The sequence below is a fragment of the Eurypyga helias genome, unplaced genomic scaffold (genome assembly GCF_000690775.1).
Source record: "Eurypyga helias isolate BGI_N326 unplaced genomic scaffold, ASM69077v1 scaffold18228, whole genome shotgun sequence".
Classification (NCBI taxonomy): domain Eukaryota; kingdom Metazoa; phylum Chordata; class Aves; order Eurypygiformes; family Eurypygidae; genus Eurypyga; species Eurypyga helias.
The window spans coordinates 1-25,669 of record NW_010266558.1 but is presented as its reverse complement, the minus strand read 5'-3'; the positions used below and the strand labels follow the sequence as shown (position 1 = coordinate 25,669).

Sequence of the window (25,669 nt, the reverse complement as noted above, 5' to 3'; positions counted from 1 at the left end):
CCCGAGCTGCCCGCGAGGCCCCGCGAGCAGGGCCGGGATGTGAGTGCCCCGGGGAGGCCTCCTGCTTTCTCTCTAATTCGGGGTGTTTTCTGGGGACGTTTGGTCCTGGTTTTGTTTGTTTAGGTAGGTTTTTTTAAACTTTTTCCTCCCCCACGTGTGTGGCCACGCTGGGCGGGATCGCTCGATAGCACAGGCTATCGTGATACGCGTTGTTTTGCCGTTTCCGTTTTAAAAGTCATATTCTGCCCCACGTTGGTTAAATTGAAACAGATCGCGTGAGTGTAGTTTCATCCTGCCAGGAGAAAAAGAAAATAAAAAACCATGAAAAAGGTTGCCCTAGCAAAATACTCGGAGCATCTGCGAACGTGTTTTCTGTGCTGGGGAGACAAAGGCCGCTTCCTCGGTAGCCTCCGTGAAAGGCTCCTCAGGTAACCAGGGGCTTGGGTGGGTGAAGCTTGTGGCGTTAGACACTGGTTGCTCCTCCTGAGGCGCGTGTGAGGCTGCCGTACACGGGGGAGACCTGTGGTCGGGAAAGCAAGGGCTAAGGTACCTCACGGAGGTTCGTTTGGAAAGCAGCACTACTGAAGGCAAAGTGGTTCTTTAATGTTGATCTGTGTCGAGCTTTTAACCTGTATAACGGTTAATTGGTGAAAGTTACTTCTTTTTATGATATTGCATAAAATCATAGACTCATAGAACAGTTTGGGTTGGCAGGGACCTTAAAGACCATCCAGTTCCAACCCCCCTGCCATGGGCAGGGACACCTTCCACTAGACCAGGTTGCTCAAAGCCTCATCCAGCCTGGCCTTGAAGACATCCAGGGATGGGGCATCCACAGCTTCTCTGGGAAACCTGTCCCAGTGCCTCCCCACCCTCTCCGGGAAGAACTTCTTCCTGATATCCAATCTAAACCTCCCCACTTTCAATTTAAACCCGTTTCCCCTTGTCCTGTCACTACAGGCCCTTGTAAAAAGTCCCCCCCAGCTTCCTTGTAGCCCCTTCAGGCACTGGAAGGTGCTAAAAGGTCTCCCCGGAGGCTTCTCTTCTCCAGGCTGAACAAGCCCAATAAAAGCTAAAGATCTGTCTGGTTTTGTTGGTGAAAGAACAAATTCAACCTCAACCTTTTAATTTCATGTTCAGATTGTGTAGTTGTCTTTTAACTTTTTTTTTTTTTTTAAATAGGGAGAGAGAAAGTGGATTAAATATATAACTTAATTTGTTAACTAGTTTAGTGGTGGGAGATGTTGAAGAAATCTGGAGTTTTCTACATTCAGCCATGGGATTTGTCACTCAGTGGTTACGCTGAACGTTCACACGTGTGCTTATAGCATGCGGAGATCATAGTCCACAGAGTAACACACTGGCAGTTTGAACACAGTTTTGGAAGGAGAGTTTGCAGTTACATAGATAAAGGAGTTAAATTGGGATCATGACTCTGAGTCCTTAAGAATGGCAAAACTGTAATGTTCAAGGTTTTCCGGCTCTCCAAATAGTTCTAATGTGGTTTTGCAGGAGTACAAAGCTAGTGGAACCGCTTCACACCTGTTGAGGAACAGCTGAAGCATTGAGTGGCTGGAATTAGCCCAGCGGTATTACACAACACCAACCAACGTAAATCTTATATTTAGCTACGTACTTTCCAACCCAGAAGTTGTTCTTTTTTTTTTTTTTTCATATTTGTGGCATCATAAGGCAAAAAAGAAGTTTTGGCTTATGTTTGCAATCCATAATTAATAGGACATAAAATCTGTCACTGTAATCTGTCCCTCACAGTTTTTTTTATTTTTGGATCCTACTCTAACATGAGTGACTAAGTTGTCTCCAGAGGGTGTGTTTCTTCAATACTCTTCCGTGAACTAGAATCAGAACCTCTTACTGGGTGTCAGTGGTGGAGAAATTTCCCCGAACTTTCCAGACCTCCCAGCTGCCCATGTTCTCCATGACTTGGAATGAGGAAGCTCTTAAGAAAGCTTGCTGTATCAGGACTTCTGTGACCCTCAAGGCACAGGGGAGAAATCTCTCAGCAGAACCCTCGTTGCACAGTCCCACTCTGCGTGTACAGGTGGTGGAGATCCCCTTTGTGCCCCAGAAGATGGTTTTGGCATTAATTTCTGAATGGGACCATGTGGATGCCACTGTGCTTGTGTGGTACCTCGGATGACCCACTCGCCTCATTCCCCATTGTTTGCTGTAGGAGCTGAGGGCTGCTGACTGGATCCCTTTTAAGCTGGGAGATGCTACAACAGGTGAAGGTGAAACCTAAAGTCATATTAAAGGGTTTGATGAGGAGAAAAAAAAAGATTGTGGGATGAAAGTATGTAATTGCTTGGTCACATCAAAGGAAAAGAATTTCTGCTTTGCGGCTAGGTGAATTGGATATGGAGGTAAAACCTGATCTTGAAAAGAGAATGTCAAGTATTTTTTGACAAACAGAACCTCTTCCAGGCCTCAGGGAGAGTATATAAACTGTAGAACAAGTTCCAGTAAATGAGGAAGATTAATCTCAAAATGTCTTTTTTTGGGTAAATACATGTACAAAATAGTCAGTTTGTCATGAAGTTACTCCCTTGGTGGGTTTACTAGGCATGAGCAGTTAGAGAGAAGGGATGGGAGAAGTCTTTAGGTCTCATCTCAGAGGAACAGGAAGTAAGCATCCTTTACATATCAGCTTCTTGCCTCTTCCAAATTTAGTAATTCAGCTGTGAACATCTAAAACTCTCTGATACTTAGAAAAATGTGTATCTGCACTGGATTATAACATTCTTCTTTGGGGGAAGGGAAAGTGAATTTTGCCTGGGAAAGCCCCTGTGCTTGCTTGGCCCTTGTCTTGAGTTGCTGAGCTACGCATGAAAAAGAAGCCTTTGGAAGAGCTTGCGAGTAGCCAGTGATGTGAAACAGCCTTTCATCTTATGAGTTAAGTCTTTCTCTTACCTCTTACATGTAGTCATTTTAAGATGGAAGAGACATTCTTCCATGACATTCCAAAAGCTGAGGGGGATCTTATCAATGCTTATCAGTATCTAAAGGGTGGGTGTCAGGAAGATGGGGCCAGGCTCTGCTCAGTGGTGTCCAGTGACAGGACTAGGGGCAGTGGCCATAAACTGGAAAACAGAAGGTTCAACCTGAACATGAGGAAACCCTTCTTCCCTGTGAGGGTGACAGAGCCCTGGAACAGGCTGCCCAGAGAGGGGGTAGAGTCTCCTTCCCTGGAGACTTTCCAAAGGCTCCTGGACTTGTTCCTGTGTGATCTGCTCTAGATGATCCTGCTCTGGCAGGGGGGTTGGACTAGATGGTCTCTAGACGTCCCTTCCAACTCCTTCCCTTCTGTGACTCTGTGTGTGAATTCTCTGAAGATGAAGGTGAATTGTTTCTTCTTGAAGATCTGAGGAGAATTCTGCTTTTCCTTCTTTTTTTATTTTTTATGATTCCAATAAGCAGGTATGATTAGAGACTAATAATTTGAATAGAATTGGAACTAATGTCTTTTTAAAAACTGATGCTGAATACATTCCTAACCCTTAAAAAGATTGAAAAACACTGATTTAGTTTACAAAACACTTCAATGTCATCTAATGCAGAGCTTTAGGAAGCTGTCAGACATTAGTATTTTAATATGAGGGTGCAAGATGTGCCAATGATTACTAGTGTTTTCCTTAACTGGTGTTTGACATTGATTGTCGCTTTCTCAAAGAAAGCTTTCACAGAGTCAGTAACAGTATTCACCATCTTTTTTTTATTAAAAAAGAAAAAAAAAAGGAGACATGACTGGAAACATTCTGTTGTTCTCGTAACTTGGAGTATCAGATGCCAACCTGTCTTGAGACTGCATGGCTCAGGCCTTTATAGCCCCATGAATCTTCTTAGGGAAGCGTGGGCTAAATATGAACAGCTAATTAAATTCGTCTGCATACCTAAATATGATAGAAATGTTAGAAGCGGCTACAGAGACAGCTGTCACCTCTTGATTATTGCGAGGGGATGAGTGGAGAAGTTCCACAGACCTTTGAACAGGTGCAGCCCAGGCAGGTTTATTAAAGCATGATAGCAGTAAGTGTGCAAGTATGTGAGGCACTGGGATCTGACAGGGTGATCAGAGCGACAGAATCCGTTAAGTATTTGGAGATGTCAGTTTGGTTCTCTAACTTGAGAGGCAGTGTGTAAGTCAGAGCTAATGTCAGTTCACGTGAATCGATGCCTTTCAGGGCGGTCTGAAGTACCAAGGTCAAAGTCACTAAAGATATAAATTTGAAAGAGGATTCTTTTATCACCACTCTGGCAGACTTGCCCACTTTTATGTGTAGGAATGTGTATGAGTGTTAACTATTATACTGTTCTACTCCAGTAATTCATTTTTACCATGTATCCAGAATCCTCTGCTATTGGTACTTAAGATACAAGGTTAGACAACTTAATTTTTCTCTGACCTTGGAATTTGGGGAAAAAAGAGGTTGTCCTACTTTCAGATTACTATATTATCCTTTGTATCGTGGTGAGAAGATGAGCTTGAGCCCTTTCGGCATTCAGGAGGAGGGGTTGGTTTCAGGGAATTTAATTGCTGTGAAAAGCCTTTTGGCAAACAGCAGTGAGATCCAGTGCAGCACTGCAGACTGAATGTCTCGAAGGTTTTGCCTTTTCCCTTATGTGCCACGGTAAAGCCAGGATTGATTTGACAGCTCATTATTTGCCCACATGCTACCACTGTAAAGCATATTTTACCCAATCCTTACTTCTGGCTAGAGCAGGGCGACAGCTGATACCGTTTTTGCTAACAGACATCAAAAGCTACATCTGTGTTTAGGTGTGACTTTCAAAGAACAGCCTTTACATCACAGGGTCATTAGAGCTTCGTGCTTAATAAAGGGGCTTATCTCATTAGCAGTTTTGTGGACCTGTAAGGAAAGACAGCCCGGTATCTCAGTGCATCCTTTCTGAAACGCGACACTTTCATGCTCTGTCAAAGGTGGGAGTAGCTCTTGATTCAGGAGGGCTGGTTGTTAATAAGGAGTGAACAGACAGTATGTAGGAAAGGCAATTAACAGGGCTGTGTGGTGCATGTGTTCGTGGAGAAGAATCTCATCGCAAGTCAGAGTGAGGCTGGAAAAGGGTAGATGAATTGTGAGTCAGAGAAGAAATAAATGAACATTTTGACAATTATAATCCTGTATAAGAATCAAAAAATCTGAAAACCCTGAGATTGCGTAGTCAGGTAATTAATTTATACTCCAACACAAGTGTAAAGAGCTAGTCCTGTTAACACAGTGCAGGATCAGTGCATACCTGATCTCTCGTTTTTCCAATTCATTTGAGTTCAGGGGAGAGAGATACTGTTATGAGCCAGCCAGGAACTGGATCAGCTGATAAACATCTTGTTAGTGTCTTGGTGTATGACTAGTTTTAGCACGTTTTACTCTGTGTGTTCTTTCTTTGTACTGAATGGTGATTTGTGCCTTTTTCTCTTACTTTGTAGCTCTTACAGCTTCTTTATTTCAACCTTAGTCCACCAACCATATGTGAAAAGAAGCAAAAGAACAAAATGTTTATAAAATATCATGTCATTTATCCTTCATATTGTGTCTTTTCCCTTCTGGGCTCTAACTGCCTTGTCTGTTTAGTCTGAATTTTAAACAGTGGGCTACCAATTATTTCTTATTCTCTCTACAGTGGCTGAAACAGTTGGGCCACCTCTGCTTTGAGTGTTCTTGTAATACATGCTTTTCTGATAAATAATAAAATGAGATAAGGTAGACAGTGGAATAATCTCACGTCAAAACAATTACACTTTTGACCCCATGCATCCTACTTGTGAACGGTTTTGAACTGACTTGCTCAAAGAGGTGCAAGAGATTAGAGCAGTGAACAGGAGCTCTCTGTAAAGCGACCCCCGTTGGGAAGGTAGGGGTGTTCTCGCAGGGAAAGTAAAATGAAATTGAGGGAATTTGCAAGAGTGAAACAGGAGAAAGGGATGAAATTCTTAGAAAGTATTAGCCAAAATAAAAGTGTCTTAGTTGTGTGTCTCATATTTGACAGTTTTAACCCACTCCCAACTTTCTGCAATGTTCAAGCTGTAGAAGTAAATATGTTACAGGTCCAATCTCCACGAAGTATAGCAGTGGTGAGAATTATTTGTGACACTGCCAATTAGAGAAATTTCAGTCAGAAGTATGATTACTGAATAGGTACCATTCATTCATAATTAATAGGTTGAATGGGTTCCATACACAAACTTAATATATTCAGGTACTTCCAGTACCTGAAGGGGCTACAAGGAAGCTGGGGGGGACTTTTTACAAGGGCCTGTAGTGACAGAACAAGGGGTAACGGGTTTAAATTGAAAGTGGGGAGGGTTAGATTGGATATCAGGAAGAAGTTCTTCCCAGAGAGGGTGGTGAGGCACTGGGACAGGTTGCCCAGAGAAGCTGTGGATGCCCCATCCCTGGAAGTCTCCAAGGCCAGGCTGGATGAGACTTTGAGCAACCTGGTCTAGTGGAAGGTGTCCCTGCCCATGGCAGGGGGGGTTGGAACTGGATGGTCTTTAAGGTCCCTTCCAACCCAAACCATCCTGTGATTCTATGTGGAAAGGATATTTTACCTGTAAGTGGGCCAAAAGACTGCCTGTAATTTCTGCAGTCACATATTTCCCCTTGGGATCTACTCTTGCTCAGAGAAAACTACCTGACTGTGCTTTATCTGCACAACCTGCAAGCACCTTCTCACTGCACGGTCTGCAAAGCCGGTGCTGGGAAACATAGATTCCTTCCTGCATGCAAATGGACTGAATGTTTCCGTGCCTTGTGACAGGAGTGTAAGGTATGGCTGCTGACAACCTACAGGTTTTGTGTAAAATCATAACCAACATTGCTCTTTGCTGTAATATGGAAACTTGGTTTTGGCCTGAATGTGCTGAGAAAATTTGGCTGCATATATTACTCTTTGTTACTTTCTTTTTTTCCGTTGAACATACTGTTCTCCCAGTCATGCTTTTATAGTGTATCTGGTCTAATCAATATTTAACTTTTTATAGGCTGCCGGTTTAGCAGGATAATTAAAAACTTCTTAAATCAAGGATATACTAAAAGATTTTAAAAAAATCACTATGCAGAGAATGAGATTTCTATAAAATCTGGTTTTGAACAGTCTCTGGAAAAGAAAGACTGTGAAATGCTTGCAAGAGATTTTTCCTTTTGCTCAGAATCCTCTTGGTATTTACTAAATATTTTGTTTTCTGAGTGATAGATAATAATGTTTAACTACATTTTCTGTGTTTCTGGATTTGTCAGTCCCACACAGCTGTGATTTTGTCAGCGCACGAGCTGTATGAAACAGTACTTCTTTAAAGTTTTATGTTGGACAACTGTCCTAGTCTTTGCCAAAGAGAGCACTTTTTTCAGGGTAATAGAATATACAATCTTTCAAGACTCTCGTAAAAGCTTTACTGGTCTTTGGATCGTGCCCTGGTGTGGGGAGAGGGAGGATTAGGTAGAGTGAGTGTAACTAAAAACACTCCCTCGGTATGCTAAAACAAATGTGTGCTTCACCATATATAGTAACAAAATCCTCTGTGAATTTGGACATTGTGTCGATAATATTACTTATCAAGCACATGCTGCGGATGCAAAGATTTTAGTTGTTACTGAGCATATGCTGAAGACTTGTATGCATTTTATTTTAAAATTTCATGCATTAAGAAAAAAAGGAATGATCTGCTTGTGGAAGTTTTCTTGTTAACCATTTTGGAAGACTCTATCTGAACAGCTTGCTTGGATGGGAGGAGAAAATAAAGAAACACAAAAGGGTAAATCTGAGGAGTATGGCTGCCCTTAGAGATAAAATTTGCTGGATATGTGCCAACAAACATGTTTTACTTCCCAACATTTTATTTATAAATGTATGAAGCCACTAGGTAAATAATAGTCTTTTCCTTGTTGAAAAGGTCCCCCTAAAGCAGAGTTTCAATCAAGTGCATGTGGTTTACGTGCAACTCAGATCTACATCCAACTGCACAGTTCCCTTTGACATGGTTTATAAAAGTCCGAACCAAAATTCTTGGTCAAACACCCCTGAGCTTTGGAACATCTGAAGCTGGGTGCATGTTCTGAGGCTGGATATATCTCTAGTTTTAAACAGGCAGTAATTTAATTTCTGTTAGGATATTTTTCCTACATGAAGGTTGCAGGAGATGCTTCCAGCCCTGTCTGCATCAGCAGGCAGCGTGGTGCAGCAGGAGCAGGTCAGTGGGTATTGACCACCTGGCGTCTACCCAATATGTGTTTCTGGGAGGGGCTATTTAGCTGCAGTCTGATTCTGCGGGCTGACTTTCCATTAGTGGTTGGTGTGCATAGGCAGTGCTCCCAGGGATCAACTAGTTGAATTTCATCATAAAGGAAACCACTATGGGCACTGAAGAAAGTTATTGGGTCAATAGAAACAACATAGTTTCTTGCAATGACTTCTTCAGAGAACTTTTAAGGTTTCAAATTGTTGGCGACACTTCAGCATTACTAAAAAGACCAAAAGTATTTGTATTGGAACAATGGATACAAAACTACCATATAATTTAATCTCTCTATTTCCATATGCAATTTTTGGCTTACTCATTTGGAGAATTACAGTTTCATGTAAGTTTTTGAGATCTCCCAGAACGGCCCTGCTGTTCATGCGGCAGTAGCATGGCTGAGGGAAGCTTTTCACACCTGCTGATCAACATCTGAGGAGCTGAGATAACAAGCATGTGAAGTCACACTTACTATCTTTCTTTCCATCTAAAAATAAATGCCGTGGCTCTCTGCGGCTTGTAATACATATATCTAAAAGTCTGGACCCAGCTGAGAGACAGAGTAGCATTAGGCTGAGAGGCATAGTAGCATTAAGCTGTCATGATGTACTGGCTATGCCATTCCTAAGTGGATAGTTCTTTAGCTGGACACTTCGTGAAGGATTTGTGCCAGGAACCACTGACCCCCTACTGAGATAAAGAATTCAGCCTTGAGCACGTGATAGATTTGCTATGTCTTTCTCTCGCATTTAAATTTCCATATTCAATGAAGTGACTGTAGGATGAGGTTTCCTGTTTATCTCCTCTTGTTAGGATCAAGGATTTTAGAGTCTGCGTTAACTGGAAGTCTTGGTTTCCTTCATGTGATACCGGTGTAAAGGTTTTCACATAGGTCGGTACTTGCAATTAGATAGGCTTACCTTGTAATTCTATCAAAGTCATGTCCAACCTCAAACTCTCAAAATAGCACCATGGGCTGATGCAATACCACTGAACTTTCCCCAGAGTTTTGGCATCAGGTCATGTTCTTTGACTTTCTTTTAACCTAACAGTCCTTGTACGTATATTTCCTGGGTTTCCCCCCATTTACAATTGGTGTGTTTGACCAGTTAAAGAGAGAACAGTTTTGGATCTTCGGTTTTGAAAGCACATCGTCTCTTTCAGTTCTGGAAAGCTAATTTTGCCCAGATGACATACTCAGATGCCTAATGCAAGAATTGTGTCTCATTATTGCCAGCAGTTTGATAAATCCGGAGCACACTCCTCTGTCAGGCTGAAAATGCCAAACCTCTATTATCGTCAAGTCAGTTGACACACTTTCTCGTTTTTCATACCAGGTGAAAAGAAATACAGAATCTTTGTCAGATGTAGTAGATTTATTTTTACCTTCAGTTACTCAACAAAGAAATGAACATTAAGCAGATATTTTAAAACACTGATGACATTTTAGGTTTGTAAAAATAGACATTATTTGCACTCTCACTTTCAAAAGGATTTTCAGGTTTATCTTGTGGATTTTATCAGTGGAAAAACATAAATGCTACATATAGCCTCCATGATACGTGAGGAGCAGAATTGTGTTTTGGGCCCAAGATTAATTCAGGAGCTAACCTTTAAAAGGGTGCAATGCCTTTTTTTTATGTCTGATCTTCATATGCAGACATAAATGGCATGTGCAGTGTCACACACATTTTTAAAACATTTAAATTCTGAAATAATAATTTAAGACATTTGAAAAGTCTTTGAAAATGTGGACATGGTATTTCAAGCTTTGGGAATCACCTGAAGTTTTAAAACAAATTTAAAGTATGTACAGCTACTTTTTTTTTTTCCATATTCTTCTTACATTTTAAGCTTCTTATATGGTGGAATGGGAAAAATATGTAAGGTTGTTTGCACTGAGTTGGTAATTTCTGCTATTCTTGTAGACTTGATATAAAATTCTGGAGAGTTTTCTACTTCAAAATGGGTTCACAATACCCCAGTAAATAATTCATGAATTGTGTTGGTATTTTTGGAAACGCTAAGGTTTGGTTTGTCAGTCAGGTGTGTATATGTAGCTGGCACCTACCTGGAAGCAATGTAGCCCTTAAAAAATTTCAGTAATTCATTTAAAAACTGGATTCTTTCAGTCTTTTCTTAGGACTTCACCAGGCTTTTTATAAAAGATGTTTCCTTTGCATGTTTTAATTAACATTTACTTTTAAAGTTGTCCAAATTTTAATTTACCAGCAAGAAAGATATTATGCTGCTGTTTCCCTGTTGTTTCTAGCATGGAAATTGAAACATGGAGATGCAAAGAAACCAGTACCATTTTCTGCAGAAAGGTTTTTAAATTTGCTTTCCTTTTCAATTTGCAGTGAGTTCCTATTAGTGTGTTGGGTTTTTTTCCCCCCCCGAAAACCAACAGATGTGTGTGCATGCCTCAGAATAATTTTCTACTAAGTGGTGCGAAAGCCAATTTCATTGCAAATCATTAAAACAACGTAGAACTTCTGTTTTGCTTCCTACTAAACAGTCTTTTATTATGCTAGCCTTTGTATTGTATGACTTGACATTTATTCCTTATCACAGTTACTGCATCAGAAAATTAAGTCAATATAACCCTAAATTCAAAGCAAAGTAAGCAGAATCTATTTTTGGCATACATTAATGGTAGTTGAATAATGGATGGTGGAAGCAGACATGAACAACTGCTTGTTTTGTAAGATCCATGTAAAATAGCTGCTTTTCTAATGATCTGTCAAGTTTTGACATTTTTATGGCCCAGCCTTACAACACTTTGGTGGCTTTGGTGTTTGCACAGATACTTAATTTACGTTAAAAACAATGTCTTAATTACATACTGTAGTAATCATGGAATACCTCAGCTGTGTCACTTTTTGGTTTTTATTCCAGTGCAGCTGGTTTAGTTTATACTTCAGTGAGTTACACTGGCAACTTCAAAGATGGTATTTTAGCAGAATTTTACTGGTACAATATGCTACTGCTGGCTAACAGGGACTTCCATCTCCCTCAGAATCCCACAAGACAAGGTTTAAAAGCTGCTACTTTGGGATCGGGCAGAAGTCCTGACAGTTGTACTGCAGTTCTAAGCTGTTAATGGCTCTTTGTGTGCATGCATGTGTTCGCGTGTTGCCCTAAGACTAGCATTTTGGGTAAACGGTAACTGCTTCGTATCCTTCTGGTGGCCTCATGCGAGCTCGTGCATGAGCTTCGCAGTACAGCTGGCCCTCCACAAAGAAGTAGCCTTTTTGCTTCAGGTTGAGGTTGCAGTCAGAGCACACAAAACATTCTGGGTGCCGGTATTTATCACGTGCCTTCACCACTGTTCCTCTGCATGGAAACAAGGAAAAGGAAAAAACCCAATTAATTCATAGGAATTTGAAGTGAGAAGCAGCTACAGGGTGACACAAAGTCACGTCTAGGTATTTGTCTTCAGGCTTTTAGGTTGGTTGTCTGGCAGTTTTCCCAACTGCTAGATAACTTAAGGTTGGAAGCTGGGTTTGAGTAAATGACATAAAGAACCGTAGAGTTGATCACATAGTTAAATCGTTCATTGGAAAACTAGAGTTTGAAGAAACGTGTTAGTTTGGCTACAACACAGAAAGTACAGTCTAACCTGGTAGAATGGTGACAAAATGAGTTTAATACCCACAGTTCCTCACCGACTCTCCTCTGAGGTCATCTTTACCTGTGCTCTTTGCTAGTTAGTGATACTTTCCTTCAGACAGAAATCTGGTAGTTTTAAAATAGGCCCACAGAGCTTTCTGGATACTCCCGCTGGCTTGGGAGATGGATGCTTTACACTACCAAGAGACTTTGGAGAATTCGGAGCCCGAGGCACCGCAGCACAGGTAACTGCTGGTCTCGTTGTGTATGTGCTAATGATTGACTTGCAAAAGGTCCTGAGCAATCTTAGTTAAAGCCTTGGCGGTACATTGTCAAAACTGAGATAATCTGTATGGAAAGTGTCTAAGGTACAGGCTAATAATTTGAGATTAGAACAATGTATTTTTATATCTCCATTCTCTAGAAAAATTTTTCTCCTAGTACAGATGGAGACCAAGACCACCCCTGGGAAAGCATTCCTGTAGTCTGTGGTGGGGTTTGAGGACACGTGCTTGAACTAGAGATATCTAAAACTAAGAAGAAACAACTTACAGAATCCCGTTCCCACACTTGTCACACAGTGGCACTTTCTGGACACCAGGCATGGCAGTAGGTATCTTTGTGACAGGTGCTTTCACACTTCTTGTACCCACGGGGCGTCCATCTGAGAACCAAAACAATCTTCTTAGGTACATGCTAATATTACAGCATCTGATGCAGTTAAGTACTTTTGCTGTAAATACACTTCTGGATGTATTTACGGGCTTTCACTTATATCTACAAACACTGAAGTTTCTCTGTACAAGTTTAGTGAGACAGATTCCACCTCTTTGGAAGCGGGAAAAAATATTGTGTGGTTGTAGCCAAAAAGCAAGTACCAAAGGGATTATATGTAGAGTTCAACCTGCCTCATAGACAGCATCTAATTTTCTGATGGCAGGTCTGTGGTGTAGCAGGAGAAGGAGGTGGATTTGGCTTTAACACAGCAACATAACATAGTCAAGACCTATTGTTAGAAAGTTTCTTATGTATATAACTAGCCATACATCAAATTCGGGAAGATTAGTAACATGATATAGACACAAACTTATAGCAAAATATAAGAAAATGCCAAGCAAAATCCCACAATAGTGTATATATATATATACATTTATATGTATGTATCCCTTTTTCTGGTAAGTACTGAGATATAAAAATAAAAACTTTGAATATTTACTTTTCAGGCAAATTTTGGTTGCATTTTATTCTTTACACTTCCTGTAAATATATCAAACTTGCAGTCTTTAGTAATGTTATTTTCAAAACTTCTTCATTTGAAGGAAATATGACTGTAATTATATTGTCCTCTTCAATTTTTATTTAGAACGAAGAGGGGATGGGTGAAACGTATTGTAGGAGTTGGTTTAAATTTCTCTTTTCCTGGATGAGGAAGAGAGTGTTTTCTTTCTTGGTGTCAGGAGTTTATGCAGCTCGTCCCAAAAATTCTCTCACATAAAACTTTTCATCACTCAGTTAAAGTCAACTTTGGACATTAACGATTATAAAATATGAGAGGAGATCCTGAAAAATGTGATTAATGCCCCCACTTTAGCCACACAGGAGACGGTTAGCTATAAAAGCAAGGGGGACGATGTTAGGAGGCTGCTGTGCTATCTGTAAGCTTCAGGGTGACGTGGGCTTTCAGAAATTCTTGTAGCTCTGATCTCCCATATTTTCTTCTCAGATTCCCCCTTCCCACAAACATTTAAAAACGCTTTGAACAGGTAGAATATGTCATTATTAACCACCTTCCTCGGAGACTAAATTCTGGAGCACCTTAAAGGAGCCAGACTGGCGAGGTTGAGTGGGCTCCTCCTGGTTGGCATGCAGCATCTTGTACACGTCAGACTGAGGCACTGCGTTGGGAGTTGGGTCACTGTATCACAGGGAGGAAGAGCGGGTAAAGCAGTTTAACAAACATGACTTTAAAGCAATAGCTCTACCAGGCATGGAATATGATTCAAATATTGAAACAAAGCTAATGACAGTGTGTTTCTACAGCTACTGAAAGACTCTTTCTTCCAGGTAGCATTGCTTTATATAGCCTCTTCTTGATCTAAAAAGTGCTGAAAAAATAAATCTGTGCGTTTGTTGCAAAACTGTATCTACAAACTCATGAAAGTATTTCCATAATGCCTGTTCTGGCTCCAATGGCATTTGGAAACAGACTGGTACCTATGTTTGACCTCAAAGCAGTTGCATTCCTGTGATCAACTGTTGTATTACCAGGTGTTCTTTGGTCCAGTATCCAGAAGTCCCATTTTCACAGCAGCTGGCCTCAAGAATATTGCTAAAATCACAGCTCGTATCCTTAGAAACTACAGTGGGACATGGCTTGCTTTTTGTAATGCCAATTTTATGTTAAAAAGATAAAGTAAATTATTGTCCAAACAACAGTTGATGGTTAAACTTTTAATGATCTGTGAGCCAAAGATTTTACCAAGAATATTTCATGGTATTTTAAACTGTGCTGAATATTTTAAATTGACCATGATAACTAACGTCCTAAGTCATTGAGAGGAAGAGTAGATGACTATATGCACCAGCGGGAATTAAGTTCAATATGTGGCATCTGTGGATTTCAAACTGTTACTGGGACTAATTAGAAAGGTCCAAATATATGATATATGCATAAATGTCCAGTTTTAATCTCCTGTCACAATTGTCCTCCTACTGCTTGTTAAACCGTAGGTAAGTTTCAACTGGAAATAAGCAATTAATTCCACAAGGAATTAGACTGGATTTTGCTTTATACGGTTTGGTTTGTTTCCCAGGGTGGCATCTCAGCTGTCAAATGGCACAGTGAGAGCAGTGGCAGTTGGGCTGTGACCCCTGTTGCTTATGTTAATTGTTTGCCTCTTCATCAATCAATGGATTTCTCTGATCTGTCTTCAAGCCAGCGAAGCAACTATCACTTTCTTTTCTAGTGACAGGTTTTAATGCATAGGGGTTTAGTCGTTGGTGAGAACTGTAAAAACTAATTAAACCCTTGCTTCTCTTCTCTTTATTAACCTATTTCTAAACAGCAATCAAGTGATAATACCATTACATACAGAAAGCAAAAAAAACAGACACAAAGGTGTGAGATAACATTTCTAAATGCATATAAAGTGGAAATCAATCCCATACCAAAAGAGTCATTTCAAACCTGTGTAGATATTAGTTCTCAAACTGGGAATACGACAGGCATTTGTGAAATATGATTACTCTGGGCTTAATCCATGATTTCAGAACAAAGAAAAAGCAATTTTTTCTTTTATTCTTCTCTAATTGTTGTGATTGAGGATAAATATTCACCCAGTAGAGTAACATCACTCTGCAAAGACTTAACGAGCTACAGTTTTCATCAAATAGAGTGAACACAAATACTATACGAACATGATTTATATTATTAGTGACAGCCCAATTCTGCAAGGTGCTGAAGAAGGCTCATTGGTGCCAGTGATTATTGCTTATTTAAAATATTAGTAATTAGCTTTAGTTTAGACCTTACATATCCCAGGGTTGGAACTAGATGATCTTTAAAGTCCCTTCCAACCCTAACCATTTTATGACTCTATGATTCTATTATGAATTATTAACTTAATTAGTGTTGTAAAACAGAAAAATAAGTTACTAGTATGCAAAATTAAAGCAAGGTGAGTGATGAGTTGTCCCTTGAAAAAAGTGAATAGTGCTTTAAAACTTTTTATCGCATAATCATCATTGTTACACATAAAGTTCCTACCTGACTTTTGGTTACTGCAATGGATAAATTCACAAGTCAGAGATGGATCAGTAGTCCTACGAAGTCAATTCTGGCTCTCTTTGGACAAGACCTAGTCATACTGAATGAGTTGTCCTGAATGGGAGTTAAATATCTAGAACACTGTAAACATCTACAGGATTTCCTAAGCCTCATAACCTGATTTTCAACAGTTGAAAATTTGAGTTAATAATAATATTTTATTAAGTGTTAATAGGTTATACAATTCTTATTAGGTAAATAATTATGACAGCAATTATAAATAGTTCTGAATTCTGGAGGGAATCAGAATCTTGATTTGGAGTGGTCAGTCAGCTAACAGTCCAGCTAGTATCATCAGTTTTTATTTATTAGCTACAACTGTAAGATTATTTCCTATGAAATATTTATTTGCAAATTCTGAAAGACTCGTTTAATACTTTGCATTAAAAATCATAAATTAATAATATTTGAATGGAAATATTGAATGGCTTTAAATGATTTAGGCTCTCTCTAACCCTTTTGCCCATTTTCGTAGAAACAGTGCGATATTATTAAAGCTCATGACTGCTGTATATTCTAAATTTGTTATTCATAAATATTATAGATACTGCTCAGGTTACCTTATTATGGGTGCTTCCCCCAGAGCTGTAGAAACTTGGCCTTGCAGTGTTTCCATGATATTGTCATCTGAGTACAACTGCATAGGTGTGTTAAACTGAGCGTGTACAATCTTGACACCGGGAAGCTCCATTTCCAAGGGAATGTTAGGGGCCATCCTAGACACTGCTTTCAGCTCGGTGGGGCAGATCGAGCTAACCGTGCTAATTGAAGAGGGGGTACTGCGTCCACTGCCACAGTCAATCCCCGAAGGAGTGCTGCATCCACTGTGTTAATAGCCAAGAGTGTGCAGTGCGTATCGGATTACAGAGAATAAAGACAAAAGTAGAGGAATACGGTGATGTTAACAGGGCTGGAAAGCATAAATAGAACAGATGCAGAAAAGCAAAAGTATAGAAAGTAGAGAAAAGCAAAAGTATGTGTATTCACTGAAAAGTATTTCCCTGTTAAAAGTATCAATGCCAGTCTTAAGGATTGCCAAGGCAGTCCTTAACATTCTGGCATGCATTTTCTTTAAAGATAGTAAAAATTCTTTGATAGATTGAGTAATTCAGAACATAACCTTGCTTTACATTTTTAATGCTAGATTTTATTGAGAATTAAGCCTCCCTAAAACTGTTTATTCTCGATGAGTAATTCTTAACATCTACAGAAGGGTAGCATACAAATTTATGTGAGTTGTCCACGGCTGTGACAGAATAAACACCTGCAGTACTGGAATCCTAGACACATCATTCCAGTCCTGTAACTCACAACCATCTTAGTCCGCAGTTGAAGAGTCTGCTATGAAGTAGGGTAAAATAATGAAGGTGACATTTCCTAGATTTCCTTAAATTCTACAGTCAGATATTTATTAATCTTTTAAAATTAGTTTCACAATACATTTTTCTTTTTAAACATCTGTTGAACACTTCAAAGAGGAAAAGATACTAAAACAGCCAGGCATACTTTTGCGTTTCTAAATTACAGTGTTCCAGTAGAATGTAAAGTGGTCCTTCACAAGAACAATGGATATGTATTCAGAGAATTGGTTTTACTGCTTCTCAAGTCGATTTTACATGTAATTTCTATATGATAAAAAAGATGTACAATTCTTTAGAAATATTAACGTTGCTTGGCAGTACTGAAGTTACTACACACCCATTTGATATCTCTGGAAAAGGATTAGTAAAACAGTGTGAACATTAAGCCCAAAATATTTTTTGGTGTCTTTTGAACACTTCAGTCTTTTCTCCATAGCACCTCAGAGGCTTTCTTTGCCATGGGATATTTCTTTGCTGTTGCTGTGTAACAGCTCAAAACCTAGGCTTTCCCAGTCATTGGTTACCATTTATGTGAAATTCAAGCTACGTAATGATAAATGCTTAATCTCTTTCCTCCAACCTGCATAGCAGGGTTGGGGTTAGGTTTTTTCCAAGATGAATGATTTTGTGTGAACCTGGGAGAATACTCTGTTTCCCAGTTTGGTAGTACAGTACTCTGTTCGTTAGCTACTCTTGGGTGGACAAGACAACCCCAGATTGTCCCTTTGATTTGTGTAGGACCACTTTCTTAAAAATGTAAAGGAAAATATATACTCTACCATCAAAAACATATCAAAAGAAAGCCAGTTCCAGAAATGGTTGGCAAGCCTTAAAGCAAAAGTACAGTTTTGCATCATTGCCTAGCATGAGCCAGAAACATCATTCACACAGAGGCAACTTCTAAATTTGCTGTCTTTCCTTTAGAAGAATCAAGACCGTCTTTAGGTCCTGCAGCAGAGTAAGTTTTGTCAGTGCTGACAGTGTTAGTAAATGGAAAGTAGCAGCAAAAGGCTAGGAAAAGCAAAACTCTTGCTATGAGCAGCCAAAGTAATGTTAAAACAGAATAAATTGTAAGTGTAAATAAAATATAATCATGTATTAAATATAATTTCCAGTTAGCTTTGCCAGAGTAAAGTCCAAAGTCATGGCTAATGTCGAATCCGTTAGCTCAAACCCACAGGCCAGAATCAGTTCTTCTTTTAGTCAAAGTCCTGTTTAGCCTTAGCTCTCTGCCCTAAAGGGATACACAGTCAAGGTGGCAGTTGGGTTTTGCTGTGTAGAGCAGAGGATATATACTGAAAACGTAGCAGACAGTGTGACAACCAAGGTTTTGTAGAGGGAACACCCCCTGTCAGAGATTCTGCAGTTTGTAAACACGGACTTCCCCTGTGCTAGAACACCTGACAGACCTCGCCCAGCTCAAGTTCTGAAACTCGCTGCATTTCTGTCAGGTTAATTTTTGCAGGCTTTTTCCCACATCTGACATGCTGGAAAATGGCCATTTACTTCAACGTTGTCACAGGAAAATACTGTGTAACTGAGGTTTCTGAAATAGGAGATTAGGCTCTCGATACACACGTTTGGATCTCCGTAAATCTGATTAAGGTACCTGTAAATGGTACTTGCTGGTCCAAAAGTCAGTTTAGGCACAGTAAGCAAGTGCTGCCTGTGGGTAGAGGCCGTGCATGTTTGCTGAGGACTGTAATTTGTCCTGAATCAGACTGCAAGGAGTGATGAGCACTGCCGCGGTGGTGTTGTACATTGATAGTTCGTGTTCACAGAAGGATGGGACTCCATCCGTCTTCTACAGTCTCCTCTTCATCACTCAGGTGGTTGAAAAACTTAACACATCTCACAAAACTGATCATCCCTATGAGACTGTCCTTCATACACTGGAATCAATCTCCATCCTGTTTCTCTGGCCTAGTTTGTCAGACTTCAATTAGTATAATTGAAATGAAACCTTTCTAAACCTTCCAGATGAAGAGCAGAACAGTAAGTCCACTGGTAGAACCTAGCTACTGCTAGAGGGGATAAAGGGTAACATCACAGTCTACTGCATGACGCGGGCACTTCCGAGACTCCTGGCGTTTTTAGCCACAGATTTTTCATCGGTGTTGCCCCCTCTGTATTTAATAATGTAATGAATATTGAGATATTTCATCCCCAGTTATGACAGAAGAATATTACACTAGCATGGTAGATGTAAACATATAAGCTTTTCTGCATTTGAGAGCTTTGCATGTCTGTGGCATCAGATAGTTCTGTTTTAGCTCTGCATTAGGTTGGCTTCTGAACAGAGGTCTGCTGAAAATCAAACTGAAAATGTCTGCATGGCCTAGATAATTTATATGACCAGCTATCTTTTATTTAGCAAGTTAACAGATTACATGTATTTGTATTTGAAGAGAAGAATTTCAGGGCGCCATAGATTTAGAAGGATACGATATCTGGTGCTCCGCTGTAAACTGGACAAGGTTCACGAATACAGTGACTTCAGACTCATACCAGTATAACTGAGATGGGAGTGTGGACCCGCTTTCTTTTGGAAATTGAAATTTGAATTTCAAGCCTGATCTCTGCAAGTCAACCATTTAAATATTTTTTTTCAATACCAGTGTTAGGCTATATACTACTATAAGTAAATTTCAAATGCATCCGTAGGTTTATTAATGTGAATGGTGAGTATCCATTAAAAAAAGTAACACCATGCATCCAAATCCAGCACAGCACTCAGAGTTTATAACCTGCTTCGGCCTGAGACTATGAAAGGTTTGGGCCGAATATTATGCTTGTGTTCAAAGTAGTTCATATCCTGTAAAGAAAAGAGGGTTAAAATAATTTCTTTGGCCTATAAACGCTAAATTTCTAGGTAAAAAGTAGCTAACAAAGTTTTAAAATTGTAACTGTGTTTAGCTTGTACATTCCTGGTACTCAACATACACTCACTGTAGTGTCAAACACATTCAGAGTAAAGAGCAGTTACAAGAGAGAAGGATGGGTAGGTAGTGTGGCAGCCCAACAGAGAGGGCAGATTTTGGCTACCTGCGGTGTTGCTACGACAGAGCTGAATGGGTATTTTTCAGTGTTGGAAAAAATTGTTTCCTTTATCATCCTTTCTTGGGATAATCAACAAACTCCTGATTATCAGTAAAAAACAGCAAGAGCTGGACTTTTTAATGGAAAACAAAACATGGAGTGATAGACCACAAATGACCATGTATTAGAAGTAAATACCAGTACTCACGTTTGCGATGAGTTAGGAATGAGACCCCTCAGTTGTCCGTGAAGCGCATCTTGAATATTGCCAGATGAATACAGCCCAATTGGAGAATTATAGGAGGAGCTCACTACCTGTCTTTTGTCATCAATATTTGCTGCCGCAACAAAAGGCTGGGCCCTTCTGTTGTGAGCTGTACCAATAGGCTTGAATTCCTGTACATGATAGGCAGACAAAATACACAAAGCTACAATGCACACCAAAGCTAGTAATGAGTAAACCTGACATCATCAGTATTGTTAATCTCGGCATTTTTTACTTTTGCGACTTTGTTATTTTTGAACTGGTGCAAGCACACTATATTTTTCCATGAGTTTTTCTATACGCCATGAGAGCCATACACATTCAGAGACTATTGTTTTCCTGCCTCAGGGCAAACAGAAGGCATTTCACGTTTGTAAATAGCATGCAGCTAGAAGAAGAAATTGGAGGGATGAATATTATAGTAACCTGTCATATGGTTCTCTAGATTTTTGCACCCTGTACTTTCTTCTTTTAGAAAAAAACTGATGTATATTTAGCTTAATTGCTTTGCTAATCTCTGGCTTCTGCTTTTTTGTGTCACATACTGATGGAGGGACTTGCAAAAGTATGATGATTTTATTGCAAACCTCTTGCTTAAAACCATGTGTTTTTTAACACTTCTTTTAACAGAAATAGTCTTGAATGTACATCAGATTGAGGTCATTCTTCTGAACTTACTCCATGCTTTGAAGCATACCTGTGCATCAACAATGGTGATGCTTTATCATTTAAAGATAATGCAAAATCATCATAAATAAGTAAAACCCAGAAATGGGTAAGTTGGAAATCATACTGCCTATGTTTGTTTATTACTTGGGATACCTATTCTGTTTACTGTTGGCCCAGATAATTTCCTCCAGTTGTGGAATTCATAGGGATGAGATGTGGAAACAAAGCTCTGATTACCTTTCAGATAACGTATAATGTTCTTTTGTAGCGATGGGCCAGAAGGGATGAAGACTGTGAAAATTCACTTATTTGTATTTTGCCTGTGTAGTACAGTCTCTGTTGAGTCCCTCTCAGCTCAGGTCCATCCCTAATTCACAGAAATACGGACTTTGGAAAAAATAGTGCTGTCATCTGCTGAGGATTTTTTTTTTTTCCTTCTGCACTAGTTGATGAAGAATGTTTGCTGCTGTAGCCTTATCACCTTTTCCTGACATCCTGCAGCATTCTTTGGAGGCAGTGCTGCCAGAGCACTTGAACTTGAACATGTAATAAAAAGCTCTTTTTCCTAACAAATTTATTTCTACTATCTGAATTGGTCTCTTCTTTAGAGACCAGGACTTGCAATGTTAAGATAACACAGATCATTAATACGTCAATTTTCATAGAAATCTTTGCCAATTCTTTGCTTCGGCTCTGTTTTCTGAGTGCAGTAGGTGTACTAGGAATGCATCTACAATGCTAAAGGCCACTTCTCTAGGTATGTTGCTATCCCGCTGTGTGATATGACCTGTGGACAACATCCTCTTACTGCTGCATAGGTTTATTTCAAATTGTCGAAGCTTTTATTGTAGGTACCAGAGCTTTGGGCTTAATCACTGTGAAGTTTACGCTGTCTGGTATTTGCTATCACGTATTTTTAATGGTGACAAATCCAACCTCTTCAGCTTTAAAATTATTCCGATGCAATGGTGGTTTTCACTTATGTCTTGCAAGTTATACAAACTAGTCTCCTTCTGCTAAATAAAACTCTGAATGTTTTTGGGTTTGTTTGTTTTTTTTTTTTTTTAATGCAGAAATGCTCTTTTTTTAAGCAATTACTTCAGCCTTTAGGAATGCTAGAAAAAAAAATCCCGTTAGAACATATACAACCTATTACTAAAACCCAAAATAGATATTTGCATAATCAAACCCACAGAATAAATCAAGATAGTAAGAGCAGGTTAGATAGACTTGGACCCATTTTTGAGATCTGTAGATTTTTATTCATTCCTTAGAATTTGATAATGTCCTGTCTCAGACAATATCAAGTCTCTGTTCAATGTTTGGTGAATTATTTATAAAATATAAGAAAACCTGAATGTGAATTGGCCCTTTTGTTTTCATTTAAAACAACAGTTTCAGACATATATTTAGGAACAGACCTAAAGAAAAGTCATGGCGATATAGAATGTGCAACCAGCAAATGCAGACAGTAAAAAGCAGGTTTATTAAATGAAAATGTTTAGTAGCATGGCACTGTAAGAGGCTACTGAAAGCAGCAATCATATAAATGAGCACAAAGATTTTACTTGCAATTCCTTGTTTCTGCCTGATAGACTGGGTTGCAGTTAACAAAATGTATTAGTAAATGGAAATAATCTGATGGTGTTTAGGATCGTGTCTACTTAATGAAGGATAATAATGCCCAGATATTGAAAATGTATTTAAACTCATGTATGATGCAAAACAAACAAAACTACTGGACATCGTAATTTCATCCCCTTTTTTTATTTCTTGTTGACGAAAGAACAGCACAGAAGACATGGCACCATTGTAGTATGTTTACAACATAACAGTTGTGAAGCATTTGCAGTTAGTTAGACTCAACTTCCATTTTCTTTTTAACTTGTGTATTCATATAAGATATCAGTGACAGAACATACAGCACCAAAAATAGTCCAGCTCTTGTGTTTATTGGATCTCATTGAATGTGTGAAAAGTCCTCTTTTAGTTCAAAAGCTAAATGAGAACTGGAGGTTGTTGAAATTCCTAATCAGGAATATTCAAGAATTACAGCATTGCGTTTCTTAATTTTTTTCTAGCTGACTGATGGCCTTTTTTGCAGGGCTAACTACATTTTACATTGATATAGGTATCAGAAATGGTATGTATGTAGCCCCCAAAGTCTGTCAAAAGGCATCCAACACGGACCATATGATGGCATTCCTTAGGCATAATTGCTATGACAGTACACAGATGTTTACATTTTGGAGGTATCATGTGACTAAAAATCTCTGTCGCTGAATGCTGTTAGGGAAGAGGGGATAGGGCCTCAAAAATAGACTAGCACAGTTACATTGTTTCAAAACAATTATAAGCAGTACTAGACTATAAACTTACTTCTGAATGGTGTATTTTTTAAAAAATATTTTTATACTTATTTATGTGCATCGTATATATCTCCCAGGAATGTATAATGTCTTTCATAGCCAAAAGCCTAGTCACACTGAACACAGTGTTCAAAGTCAAAGATAGAAGCAAAAAAGAAAAGCCCAAATAAAAACAATTCTAGAAATTGTGATAATGGAAACAGTTTCATTGTAGATGAGGTTAAAGGGATTGTAACTGAGAACAAATTTACAGGTCATAGTATTGTTTTACACTGACAATACAGCAGAGGGATTTAAAAAATAATTTTGTGAGATACAGTTCACCATTTAGACTGTTTTATTTTCTCTTCCTAATTTTGTTCTTTGAGAACCTTATGTTCTAAATTGCTTTTATACAGAGTGCGATGCGGTTGTATTAGTAATACTTTAAGTAGTCTATTATTTCCTATTATTTATCCATCACTCTACAGGCTGCTCCAGACTAACAAAATTAGGTGGCTGGCTCTTATGTGGGAATGTGTATCTTCTCAGAGTGCTCTCAGTCCAGCACTTACTGTTTTAAGTTATTTATCACAATTGTTGCCTCAGTTTCCTCTTCTCAGAGGAAAATATAGCAAGAGCTTTCATTGTTCTGGAACAATTGCCTGTATCAGTTTCCAAATGACTCTTTGGGGATGCTCAGCCTAATGCAAAAGTTTGCTACAGTGTAGAGGTTCCTTGTTCCAATAGCTGCAAGTAGTCACACTATTTAGTTGTTTATCAGATTTCACATAACCATCTCCATGGTTCACATCACCATCTCCAAGACCTCAACGCCACGGGCTAGGGTTGAGCAATGATTTTTCGTCTGAGGTTAAAGCAACTGTGACGCTGCGCTGTTCTCACTACTGGTGTACACACTGCTGGGCCTTGCGACCGTGCAGTAAAATTGTATTTAAAATTTCAGCAGCCGTAGAAAAAAAAGCTGTATTTTTTTCCACAGAGAGATCAGTGATGGATGTTCTTGGATGAAAGAATTCAATCTAAAACGTAAATCATTCCTAGAATAGTTTAGCATAATAAAACTATGGTGATATGTAGAGTTTTAAAGAAAAATGAGTTATCTGTTGTAACTTGTTAATGTTTTGTTTCAGTTGTAGCTGAAAAATCAAAAACATTCAGTCAGATAAAATGATGTTCATACATATCATAATCATGATGGTTCATATTAACTTAAACTGTCAGATAATAGATAAAGTGCTATGCAAAGAATTTTAATGACCACAAGGGAGATCATTTAGAGTGTGAAGAAGTAAGTGGAAATGGTTAGGTAATGTTTAAGAATTCATACCTGTGGTTCAGCTTCCAAATTTATCTTGAAGGGATGTGCTTTGCCATCTTCTGAAACTTGTGGGGACCATAATTTAGTTCCTGACCTAGAAAGAAAGAAAGGCAGAATTTAAATAACTTGAATTCCTGGAGTTGTGTATGTCCTTGTAAAATGTAACGCAGCTAGAAAATTTGCAGTTTGTTCTATACTTTTAAAATGTTTTGACATAAAAATACTTCAATGACATATCATGTGTACTGTATGTAAACAATATATTGAAAGTGTGTTGACTTTTTAAAACATTACTTATACTATGAACAATGGGAAATAATTTGTAAGTAGTTACCAAAGGCAAAGGGAAATTAGTGCCTTTCTGGCCTCAACTGCCCAAACTTTTCAGAGTTTTGTCTTTTTAAGGGTTGATAGAAGGAATGATGGGTCCTCAGAATACTTTATACAAATAAGTGAATATATTAGTATAATCCTAAAATAGAACAATATATATTTCTTTTTTTATGACCGCAATATCCATGCAAAGTATATGTGCAGTTGTAAATTGAAGTTGCAGAGATGATTCTTTCAGTTACTGAAGCAGAGATAGCAAACATGCAAATATCAGTTACAATTCTGTCTTCACTGACAAAGGGAAATTTGGCAGCTAATATTCAAATAGTGTAATATTAATGTTAAATATTGATCTAGTAACGTTTGTTATATAAATACAAATATTTAGAATTTTAGCAACAAACATATTTCATAGGCACAATTACACTTACCATATTTTAAAAATTATTTCCTAAGAGAGTTGCTAAATGGCATATATCAGTCTGTAACAGAACCTGGAATTAACTGCAGGAATTTTTTAACTGGTATGAAAAAAACCCAACCTTCTGTGTTTGGAAAGGAGTATTACAGACTGGGAGGAGAATGTATTGAGAGCAGCCCTG

General features: G+C 38.8%; 1 protein-coding gene across 1 annotated transcript; it reads right to left on the bottom strand.

Annotated features, from left to right (window-relative positions):
* Nucleotides 1-11,158: 11,158 nt before the first annotated feature.
* On the bottom strand, nucleotides 11,159-24,828 carry PDLIM3 (PDZ and LIM domain 3; the record flags this gene model as incomplete). Its single annotated transcript, XM_010157153.1, has 6 exons — nucleotides 11,159-11,608; nucleotides 12,437-12,548; nucleotides 13,672-13,799; nucleotides 16,271-16,534; nucleotides 19,819-19,886; nucleotides 24,744-24,828. Coding segments are annotated over 6 exons (847 nt in total), but the record flags the coding sequence as incomplete, so codon positions are not given.
* Nucleotides 24,829-25,669: the final 841 nt, after the last annotated feature.